Below are 12,507 nucleotides of genomic sequence, written 5' to 3'. Positions count from 1 at the left end.
ACAGCTCGAGAATAGGGCCGGTCTCAACAGGGCCCCGAGGAAATGCTGATATGTTTGGGTACGTATGAACATAAAGTGCTTCGGATTACAAACTTATTCCTTACGTCAAAATAAGGATTATCTTACGTCAAAATACAGCATTGATTGGCATATGTTTCCTTACATAATTGTATGTTTTGGATTTATAACGTCTGCATACAATTGGCTACAGAAATGCAATGCAATGCACTTTAGATTAAAGAATTTAGATTCAGACATTTATGAAAAGCATGTGTGTGTATGTGTGTGAATTCAGTTAAATTTAATTTGTTTTGTATAGAACTTTTTTATAGAAACTAATCACAAAGAAAACAAAAACAGGGAATAGGAAAAACTAGGCAAGACAGAACCCCCAAAATGAACACACACAGACAGACAGACACAGACACACACACACACACTCACCTCTAGTGTGACCTCCTGTTTGGCCATAGCCCTCTCCACCGTCTCGTACATCTGAGTGTTCTGAATGCCTAGGCCGCAGAAGATGGCGAAGGCCTCCAGGAACTGCTCGTCATTTCGGTTAAAGGCTTTGATCTTCCCAGCGGCCTCGTCCATCTTATTCAGCAGCTGACAGACACCTCCGAACACAAGCACGCTACCAACGTTAGCCAGTCGCATACTTCGCAACATACACATTTTGTAGTCAGGAGACTTTCATTTGTGCTCATCTACGTTCAGATGAGAGTTGCGAGCCATTTTAAATATTTCCGTATTTGTGGAAACACTACCTCCTGTGGTGTGTTTCATTGAGTTTTACATATTAGACCCATGCCAATTATAATCATTTAAATGACGACTAAATCAGGTAGGTAAGATTTAACTTACAAGTATTTTCAGATACAGGGCTGAAACTATTTGTCAGAATAACTCACCCTTTTCACAATTCAAAATCAAATTGCAAATTTACTAGTCGTTTAAATTAAACTTCCATTAGTGCACAGAAGACAGCTATATTCACATGTGCTAATTGGCAGTGACATCATGTGAAATAGTTTTCCTGGTTCAGTTAATTTATGCTTTGTTAAACATTTAATCCTGTGCAGTGACCTTGTCGCTAGTCATAATTATTCTATTCATATTGCAAAGCTCAAAGAACGTTGTAATTGCTTTGAGTTGTCCACTTCATAAATATTCATGGGAAATTGCATGAAACAGCATTAGGCAGCAAATTCAATCGCCAGTAGAAAAATTGTGAAAAAATTACAGTAGGAGAAAAGATGAAATTTCCAGGAATAGCAGTGGACATTATTCAAATTAATTCAGGGCTTCATTACAAGGGTATGTTTGATCTGAGGAGAATCTAATTGGATTTCAGAATTTCTTAAATGAAAAGGGAACTTCCTATTGTGTCAGTAAATCGAATGTATTTTTGCCAGCAGGTTAATGTCATATTACAATTTAAAACTGAACGTGAAAAAGGTAAGGCCATTATAAAGTGAGAAACAGGGGGAAAGGGTGTAGTTTAATCTGGATTGTCAGGGCCACTGTTAAAAGGGGAATGATATGTGTGCAGACACCACTGTTGAGCAATTAAACATTAAGACATTAACATTAAAAATCACAGTTACATTACATTTACAGTACAGACACTGTGTCACACAGCCACCACGCATTACCACGGTAACATTTCTGAAAAATACGTAAACTCTTATGCACACGATTTCTGTGGAATGAAACTTCATAAAACAGATGAAAAAATGACGAAAGATGTTCTGTTTTTTTCAGCTTTCAATGTAATATTCTGAACTGACTGAACCAAAGTGTATTTGATCCCATCTCTGATGCTCCTATCCCCTCTGAATCAACCAGAAAAATGTATATAAGTATTTACATACTTGACATAATGCAAGTGCCTTGGATGACAAAAACATATTGCAGTGAAAATATTTTCTAAAATCTATATTACTTTCTACCGAATGTCCCTTGTAGCAAAATATGTGGTTCTCGAGAATAAGATCAGACTCATGTCCCCTACAAGGGGAAAAAATGAATTGCTGGGTCATTGGAGGACACAACAGACCACATAACTGATAAATGGGTATAACAGAAACTGGAGGAGAGAGTTATGATGTACTGATGCAGTGCTGGTTCTTTTACTCTGTACATAACAATGGTGTGGGCGAAATGGACCTCAAAGTGACTGAGGGTCAGAAAGAAAGTATTCTCCACTGCCGGCCTGAAGTACCCTCTCTGACTTCAATCTTGAAAACAGACTAAGAAGGATACTTCATACACCTCTGTTCAGACTCCTTCACAGGGAAGGAGATTACATTACATTACATTACATTATTGGCATTTGGCAGACGCTCTTATCCAGAGCGACGTACAGTTGATTAGACTAAGCAGGAGACAATCCTCCCCTGGAGCAATGCAGGGTTAAGGGCCTTGCTCAAGGGCCCAACGGCTGTGCAGATCTTACTGTGGCTACACCGGGATTAGAACCACCAACCATGTGTGTCCCAGTCATTTACCTTAACCACTACGCTACAGGCCGCCCTGTATAGATTCCCCCCTCATTCATTCCACACTCATTCACCTGCAGTGACAACAGCATTGTTTTGATGATTCAAAGACAATGGGAAGGCAGGTTTAACATGGACTGGCTGACAGGAACGGGTCAAACCAGTGGTCTCCAACCCCAGTCCTGGTGAGCTACTGGGTCTGCTGGTTTGCATTGTTACTCTGCACTTAATTAATCAATTAGGGCAGTTGATAACACAGTTAACTCACCTCACCTGGTTACCTGGGTCTCAACAGGGTGCTGATTTTCGCCCCAGTGAAGGCATGTGCACGCAACGGCAGTGAAAGAACACACATCCTAGGCAAGTCGAATTTGGAGCATAGAGCATGGAGATGTCCTTGCATTCTCTTTGAAAGTCCATCAGCGTGTAAAACAAGGGGGCCAGGCACCAGGCGGCACAGAGGGTCCTACCTATAACCTTGTCCTTCTTTCCGTTTTTGATCGGGGTGCAGAGCAAGCTCCTCATCTGCTTCCGCGAGTGCTCCGCGCATTCACTCTGCCACGGAAACAAAACAGGCCAATCAGAAAGCTTTTACATGGCATTACATGTCATTTGGCTGACGCTTTTATCCAAAGTGACTTACAGTTGATTAGACTAAGCAGGCGACAATGCTCCCCTGGAGCAATACAGGGTTAAGGGCCTTGCTCAAGGGCCCAACGGCTGTGCGGATGTTATTGTGGCTACACTGGGTCCCAGTCATGTACATTAACCACTACGCTACAGCTTGCGTGAACAGTAAAAGTAAAAAATGTAAAAAATGACCAAGTTCCAGAATGTTCCAAAGCCTCAGTGTTCTCACCGTCCAGGGGAATCGCATGTCTTTGGTGACGTCTCCGATGTTCAGGGGCTCCATGGTGTTCTTCACATACTGCGCATACATGTAGTTGATCTTACTTACGTCGCAATCCCTAGAAAGAGAGAGACCACAAGCTCACGTCAAAATTCATGTTTTAATATGAAGGCGAGCCTCTACGTATGCATCTACTGGAACACAACCTTGCAGAATGTTTACCTTCTGCCTAAGGGCTTCGGCCCCGGGTTTCTGAGAGAGAGAGAGAGAGAGAGAGAGAGAGAGAGAGAGAGAGAGAGAGAGAGAGAGAGAGAGAGAGAGAGAGAGAGAGAGAGAGAGAGAGAGAGAGAGAGAGAGAGAGAGAGAGAGAGAGAGAGAGAGAGAGAGAGTCTGACACTTTCTGCCTGGTGGATGCAGTTGTGGTCATACGTGAGAAATGTACTAAAAAATGTTTTACAGATTTTTTGGAGCAAGATTGTTGTGCTCTTCCTGAAATGAGCTCATTTCTGAATGTCAAATAGCTGCTAAGCCAATGATTGAAGACAGATTCATAGGGACGGTTTGCATGGGTGTGTGGCATGTGTGTGTGATTTTCAATGAAGCATTTAAATCACCAACATATTCCTGAACCTTGAATTTACGGACACGTTGACCAGCTGAAGAGGCTCAGGGAAGCTGGTTACACTGACACTGTCCAAGAGTAGGAATGGACACAGTTTCTATAAGCAGGTAAAAGCTTTTCAGAAGGCACTCGTGGCTACATGACATGGACAACAGCAGACCAGAGGCCATCTCCTCAGGCCTGTGAACTCTGCTGATGTGGAGATATGTTAAGCATGCTTTGATGAGCTGGGAACACTAAGGCCACGACAGAGAGAGAAAGGATGAGGGTCTACTCGAGGGGGTGTGATTGGTGGGTCACAGGTTAACAAACTCAAGATTTACTCACACACGCAAACATTCCTCCAAAGAAGAGTCGAGTGATTTACAGAAATGCGTCTGGTAATGTTTCAGCGGCAAAGCTGACTAGCATATTACTGCCAGAGTAATACTTTGTGTGTGTGTGTGTGTGTGTGAGAGAGAGAGACAGAGAGAGAAAGTCAGAAAGACAGAGGGGAGAAATTAAGAATTGTGGGATAGCAGGAACAGCATGGGGCCTCCATGTTGACTTTAATTGTCTCTGTACTTGCTCAGAATGTCGAACATTAATTTGAGCTTTGCTTACTCTCTCCGGAAAGCTCTAAAAACAGGTCAGATACAGTAAGCGATACTGTGGAACGAGTAATAAAATAAAAAGTAATTGTTTCCACCAAAGCTATTAAACAAATACAGTAGAAGGTAAAACAATCACTGAAATATGCATGAGATTAAGACGGTAAAAACAACATTGATATTACATTCTAAACAAAGCTACAAATGGACTACAGTCTGATAAACAAGGCCCAAGATTAAAGCCATTAGAAAACTGCACAAAGTTCAGAGAGTCAATGAGTCATCGCTGGTTTCATTTTGAACAAACACTGCAAACTACAAAGACCAGGACTGTGCATGAAAGAGGTTACTTATATACAAAATGAGGTTGGTGGATGTAGAAAAATGTAAACCTAAAAGCTTCTGAATCTTAAAAAAATGAAATGTAAAAGTATGAGAGCCAGAAGGGCCTAAGAAAACAACATGCTTTTCATCTCAGTTATTCCACTTGGCATTTCAGGTTTTCTCTCTCTCTCTGTCTTACTCTCAGCTGCATAAGCAGAAAAAATACTTTGTAAAAAAGACACAGAGTAAGCATTAAATAAACAAATGAAGTTATTGGTCCAAATGGGACCAATGGGGGTCCAAATGGGGTGGCCTGTAGCGTAGTGGTTAAGGTAAATGACTGGGACATGCAAGGTCAGTGGTTCTAATCCCAGTATAGCCACAATAAGATCCGCACAGCCGTTGGGCCCTTGAGCAAGGCCCTTAACCCTGCATTGCTCCACGGGAGGAGTGTCTCCTGCTTAGTCTAATCAACTGTACGTCACTGTGCGTCTGCCAAATACCAATAATGTAATGTAATGTAAAAATGTACAAGAACAAATAATTTGAGGATTATATGGGGATAGGGATTCTTATGGACCCAAATTTCAATTTCATTTTGTTTATTTTTCCTTTATCTCTCTCTCTCTGACTCTTTCTCACTCTCCTTTGCTCTCTCTCTCATCTGACTCTGAAGATTCTTCTCAGTGTTCCAGAATATAAACTTGCAGAGGATGTGTGGTCTGACTCTGACCCAATGGGGGTATCAACCGATGGCCTTCTCGAAAACCCACAATCTCTAGTAAGAGAAGTGGTCCCCTATGTGCCAACTCACTCTGGTGTCCAGCAGAGGAAACTAACAAATATTCAACAGGGCGAGGGACTTCAAGTGGTTGAAGTTAGCACATGCACATTGTTTTACTCAAACAAACACTTCACTGTCCTATACAAATCACAAAAATAATAAAACAGGCACTACAAATGTCTGTGTATCGGACAGTCAGAAAGCACCGCCTTGCCCTTTGCTTAACTGCTTAAACTGAGGCTGCCCCTTCACTACAGCCAGTGACCAAGCCATCAAGAACAAACCCCAAAGGTTGGCCATAGATCAGCAGAATTTTTCGCTGTCTTAATAGCAGCCCTGATACAAACTTTTACGCAATCGTGTTCTTCAATTAGACACATGGGCTTTTACTGGCTACTGGTGCAAGTAACAAGATGACCCATAACGGATTCAAACCGACAGCACTGAGAATCCCCTACCCTACAATCTGCTCACTGGCTACCCAACAGCTTCCTCAGTCAACCTTTTTATCTCAAAATAACCCTTTGGGAAGTCTGGTACTACTGAGCTTTCACAAGATATTTATTTTCACCTGTGCCTCCCCTTAAAATCGGTCTCACGGAGCATCTTTGTCGATTGCCTTCTTTGGGAGTCTGGTGGCTGTATACCAAATTACTGCCTTCCTTCACATCACAAATACATGCACAGCCAATGCACATGTCAGGAAAACCCACGTGGCCAGAGAAACGTTTGGCCTCGGTCACCATACCAGCTGTGTGGTGAGCTCGTTAACCTGCAGAGGTTTTTCCCGGTATCTTTTTGAAGGACAGAAATTCCTTTATTTAACCCTAAGCCCGAAAATTACTCTCAGCAGTTGTTGATGGAGGAAGCACTGTTACAGACCTTAAAAGGTTTTTTTGCCTCAAGCCAAATTCAACTGGTAGAGGACAGAGCGTATTCTCTGGATGAAACACCAGTGTTATTACTGATGAAGGATTTTAATCAAATCCTTTCATAACTGCTCTTTATCTCCCACCTGCGAGAAAACAACTGGTTTCATAACCTCCTTCTCCTTTCCAACTGTGAGGATATCCTGTTTCATATCTCTTACATCTGTACCTCCCTGAAAGATCAAAGCATGTCACAACTCCAACCTCTCTCCCACCTGAGAGCAATCAACATGTTTCATAACTGTTCCCCGACCCACCATCATCCTTACACCTGTCCAAGTCCAGAGAGGGCCACAATGCCCGCTTCAATTTAACTTATGGAGGATCAAAACCAGAGAGGACGAAGGACTGGTCTCCACATCTAACTGGAGTGTATGTGCACGCACATGCAAATTCACACACGCACACGCACACACACACACACACACAGGCACACACACAGAGTCCATGTTGCAAATCTATGGGGAGGACACTGGGGTTACTACAAACATATACTGAGTGTATAGTATTGTGCATAGTTGTTGCAAGTCAGGCTCCCACAGACATGAGTCAGAGGAAGAGCATTGTGCGAATTTGCCGATGCCTGATGACATCATCCCGGCTGACTGAGCCAGGTTTGTATGGCCGTGTGGGGCTGCTGCTCGGTTGGTCAGAGCGGTCTGGCTTTGACACTAGGCCGCAGGTCCCGTCAACACACTGAAACAGCGCCTTATTGGACGAGCCGCCCAGCAGCCCCACCAATGACTGGACAGGCTGGACAGAAATCGTTTCTGAAAGATATTTAATCTTAAGGAAAAAAAACCAAAAAAAACAGATCCCCTTACCGTTTGGGAACCTCGACGGGCTCGCCAAGTTCCTCGTGCTCCATGTGAAAGACGCTGGAGAAAGAGTTCTGTAATACAATTAGAGGAGAGATTATTTATCTTGGGGGTCATTACCGCGGAGGTAACGGAGACGGCTACACACGCACTTCTAATGTCATTCGTCTCAGGTGATGGCGCAAGTAAACCCAGCATCAGTCTGCTGCCATCAAACACCTCGGGGTTTTTTCCCCTGGAAGGATCGGGTTCCTTTACTACAGTTAGGGCATTATCGAGCGCCGCGCCGAAAAGGCCAGGTCTGCGCAGGGTGCTGCCTTCGGGAGACCTGGAGCGGCTCGCCGTAAAAACGGAAAGCTGATATATTGCCCATCGGAGCAGCCAGAGCTGAAGTTCATTTCGGCATTCCTGGACATGTGTACACCACCTTATAGGGACTTGTTTAGAATCTCTGCTCCCCTGCAACCAAAAAAAAAATACTGTTGTATTTTTAACACCGGGGGGGTGAAACGCGACCAGATGTTAGACTGCCGCCATTAAGGCGGAAAACCTGTCTTCATTTGAAATAGACGTACTGCATGTCCTTCTTTTATCACCGCCAACATTAAACCTCGTTTCAGTACACAGCACGACACTGGCTGTTCATGAAGGGCTGACAATGATCTCCTCACATTCACATTCATATTCACACAGAGGAACCTCAAACTGTCAAACTCAAACTGTCAGACTGAAAATTACAGTTCTTTTCCATATGAAATGGCACTGAACCACGTCAAAATCATCTCCATTGTCGCCAAGTTTTATAAACTCCTACGCTTTCTCTCTCACATTTCAGTTTATGCAACCTATCTCATCACCTGGGTTTCTTACAAATGCACCTTAAAAAAAGATTATAGTCCTTGTACTGTGACAAGAGGTGAATGACACAAACTCCAAATTTTAAACTCACAAACTCACCCAACAGCAAAAATGAAAAAATACGGTTTCTTCTCACTGTGTGCCACCCATCCAAACATAAATTACAAATTACTTGGACAATGGACAGATAACTGACTGTCAGAACTGTATTTGCGATATGAAAAAAGCCAACACAACTCAGTAATATTTATCCTCCGTGCTACAATATTATCCTCTGCTAAAAAGACAAAGTAGGTGTTGCTACAATATTCCAGAAAGGTTGTGTGATTTGTTAGCTGTTAGCTGGTGGATACCTCCACCACTACGGTGATAATGTTGCTATGAAGATGAAAAGGGTTGTCGAAATGTTATGAACTAGTAGGGCTGAGCTGTGTATTCAACAATGTCTTGCAAGTTTCTACACTGCAGTAACACAACAACGGTGCTTGAATGTTAAAAGAACGTTTCAGGAATGGTATGATGTGTGATCTGCAGTATCAGTAAGGTTTTCAGCGTAAGTACTCAGCATTGCTACAACATAGCAGAAGGTTAGAGTTGCTATGTTCACTGTACTGAGGTTTGTAATCTGTTGGAATCGGAGTATGCCGTGGAGAAAGTTGATAACGTTGCCCCAACGTCGCAGGGTTGCATCGGTTTGTGTCGATAGTCACAGGCTGAAGTCAGTGTTGACCCTGTAGTGAAAGAATCCCTGACCTTGCCCCCTCCCCAATTCGCACACTGATAGAGGACAGCTGTCCTGGAAAAACAACTACGCCTGGAGTTCAAAGGCAAAGAGACGCTTATCAGGAAAACCACAAATTTCGGGCTTACTGCAAATCAATCGGAGGAGGTGGCGCCTCTGATGTGAAACATTTCACAGAGTTTCTTTGACCTGTAGGCCCTGGCTTCTACAGGCAGTCTCCCCCAAGGGCTATGAATGCACATTCATGGATTCAGCTCAAGCATTCCTAGTGAATCAGTCCTAGAGATTAAAGTGTCAGCACTGGCCCATTAGATGACAACAGCAACATTTATGCATCAAAATACCTGCCATCAATTGACATCACCACGAAAGTTAACCACAGGGGGGCTAAGCTGTACATTACATCAGTCTGGTTCGTACCGAGTTTGCTATCAGACAGGAATGCCGTTAACTTAGCACGGAATTTAGACCAGAAACAGAGCTGAAAACATTCCTGCTGTACATAACAAAATGGCAGTTCAGGAGTTATTCCTCTTCAGTGGCAGGGTAAATATTATGGTGCTGTTCCATCACATTTCACGGCTGCCTGATACCTGGGCAGTGAAGTCAGAGGCCTTGCCCAGCGAAGAGGTTTACACAGGCTGCTCCACTCAGCCGCTGTGACAGATCCTGGGCTCCTGTCCCAGCACCCTCTCCGACTGACGACCAGAGAGGGGACCAGCTCTGATTGGTCTCCCCCCGAAGAGAGCTGGCCTGTCACTGGCCTGGCCAATAGTGACTCACAATATTAAAGACCTGCTTAATAGCTTTTCCATAATGCCCGCACAGCATCCACGTAATACTCAAACAGGAAAATAATAACGCAGCACAGCAAGTATTAGTGGGGGAGGCAGAATCGGCGGGAACTTTGGTACAGCCTCAAGGCTATATTACTCTTTGTAATAAAACTGATTCTCCACAGGCCTAAAATAAGATTGCCCTTTTAATTTGCACATGTTTTTTTTAAAAACAGTGGATCCTTGGAAACTGGGCATAAGAAGTTAATTCACTGAAGGCAGTTGCCCGGTTGCCTTCTATAAATGAGGCCAGTGTGGCTCCTGATGTCTAAGCCAAGTCATCCGCCTCTCACCAAACCAAAGGCATCCGACACAGGCCCTCTTCTGCGGCCTCTGAGGGAGGAAGATATTGGTCATCTTCCCCAAATAGGCTTGTTACAAGGAGGGAAATGGCTTACATATTGCACCATGTGTAAACGGGCCTTAAGTCACAGGATGTACTGTGTGGACCTCACAACAGCACTGGTCCCCACAAAAACACAAAAACAAGGTAAATACCTCGATTACTTTCCGTCTTTTCCGTAACAATCCATCCAGCTGGGCAATGCATTGACATATCCATTCATACCTGTTCTGTCTATAATAGTCAATATTTTTACACAGGGCAGCAAAAGCTTTAGTTACTGAAAATAATATCAGCAGCACCCAGGACAGGACAATTCATTCAGGGCAGTGTATGGGATACAGCTTGGTCTCAATGCCTTTTCCAGCCATCTCAGAAAATTAAATGAGAATAATTTGAATTCCTAAATTGATAGCGAATTCTTGCGAACTGACTGAGCTGGAATGGAAGTGGCCCGACCCCGGCGGTGTCTCTCCCCGCTCACCATGGAGCCTCCGTCTGCGATGAAGACGGTGCAGCACTGAGCCTGCATGAAGGACAGGATGGTGGCGGCGATCTTCCTCAGGAGCACCTCCAGAGACTGCTGCTCCTCCAAGATCAGACTGGCCAAGTCCAGCAGCACCTACGCCACGCCACCAGAGAGCACACCACAAACACACATTACACACCACAAACACACATATTATACACACCACAAACACACACTATACACACCACAAACACACACATTATACACACCACAAACACACATATTATACACACCACAAACAGACATTAGACACACCACAAACACATTATACACCACAAACACACATATTATACACACCACAAACAGACATTATACACACCACAAACACAAATTACACACACCACAAACACACATTACACACCACAAACACATACATTATACACACCACAAACACACATTATACACACCACAAACACACATTACACATCGCAACACGCATTACACACACCACAAACACACATTACACACCACAAACACACACATTATACACATCACAAACAGACATTATACACACCACAAACACACATTATACACACCCGGAGAGCACAGACTACACACACCAAAGTGTGTCAAAGCATACTCTCCCAATCCCCCCGACACACACACTCACACATGCACGAATACACGCACACATACACACAAACACACACACACCACACACACACACACACCCTCTTGGTCTTGGCATGTTGCCAAAAACACAAAGTAGACCAAAGGAGAGGATGCTCTGAAAATATCAACATTGAAAATGTTTATTTTCATACAAAACAAACGCTGTGCATTGGGCACACTCTTTCAATAGGTGAATTATTAACTATAGTGGAAGGGATTTTTTTCTTTAACATAAAATCAATGACCATTTCCTTTTTTTTGCTCACATGAACCTTGAGGTAGTTGTCTGAGCACCAGTTGATAAAATTGAGGTTCGAGGTTGAGTGAAATGAAATCACCTGGTGCAAACTTTTTTGCATCTGGTGCAGATCACATTTCAGACGTGCGACGCAAACTTTCCATGCCTGATATAGACAAACACTGATGGAGTGATATAGAAAGACATATCCAGAGTATCTGGTGTATTTCTCATGGTAGAAAAATAAGGCCTGAGTTTAAAAGCTAAAAGTTCAATGTCTTTGGTGCAGAGTGTGCGCGTCACCGTGATGTGGGCTGGATTACAGTGACTGTCGTTTATAAAAATGCCCACACACCACCACCGACACACCCTCAGTGAGTCAGCACTGGCATGGTCTACATTCCGGGGCGACATGGCTCAGGCAGTAAGAGCAGTCGTCTCATTGGCTCAGGCAGTAAAAGCAGTCATCTCATTGGCTCAGGCAGTAAGAGCAGTCGTCTCATTGGCTCAGGCAGTAAGAGCAGTCGTCTGGCAGTCGGAGGGTTGCCGGTTCGATCCCCCGCCCGGGTTGTGTCGAAGTGTCCCTGAGCAAGACACCTGACCCCCAAATGCTCCTGACGAGCTGGTCGGGGCCTTGCATGGCAGCCAATCGCCGTCGGTGTGTGAGTGTTTGTATGAATGGGTGAATGGAGAAGCATCAATTGTACAGCGCTTTGGATAAAGGCGCTATATAAATGCCTGCCATTTACCATTTACCATTTACACTCCACCCAAGACTGTGGAGGTCATCCTTTCACAATGACCTGATGCCTCGACCGGAACTAATGTTGCAGTCTGGCCTCACCGGCTCTACTGAAGCCCAGTAGATCCACCACAGAGTCAGAGTCTGAGCCACAATCTGAGGGATACTTTGCGCAGGCTCGGTGTT

At 43.9% G+C, this 12,507-nt stretch overlaps 1 protein-coding gene across 3 annotated transcripts in view; it reads right to left on the bottom strand.

The window, feature by feature from the left end:
• Positions 1-12,507, bottom strand: part of pde5ab (phosphodiesterase 5A, cGMP-specific, b) — a 55,753-nt gene that overhangs the window by 16,545 nt on the left and 26,701 nt on the right. For all 3 annotated transcript variants that reach the window (XM_061252424.1, XM_061252421.1, XM_061252423.1), the window contains exons 6-10: positions 10,685-10,822; positions 7,428-7,495; positions 3,364-3,472; positions 2,975-3,059; positions 445-620 (exon numbers count right to left, since the gene is read on the bottom strand). In XM_061252424.1, the coding sequence (XP_061108408.1) occupies positions 445-620; positions 2,975-3,059; positions 3,364-3,472; positions 7,428-7,495; positions 10,685-10,822 (576 nt within the window). The remainder of the gene's footprint in view (positions 1-444; positions 621-2,974; positions 3,060-3,363; positions 3,473-7,427; positions 7,496-10,684; positions 10,823-12,507) is intronic.

The sequence above is a fragment of the Conger conger genome, chromosome 8 (genome assembly GCF_963514075.1).
Source record: "Conger conger chromosome 8, fConCon1.1, whole genome shotgun sequence".
NCBI lineage: Eukaryota > Metazoa > Chordata > Actinopteri > Anguilliformes > Congridae > Conger > Conger conger.
Note: the sequence above shows the minus strand (reverse complement) of the source record. Positions and strands in the feature narration are given on the sequence as shown.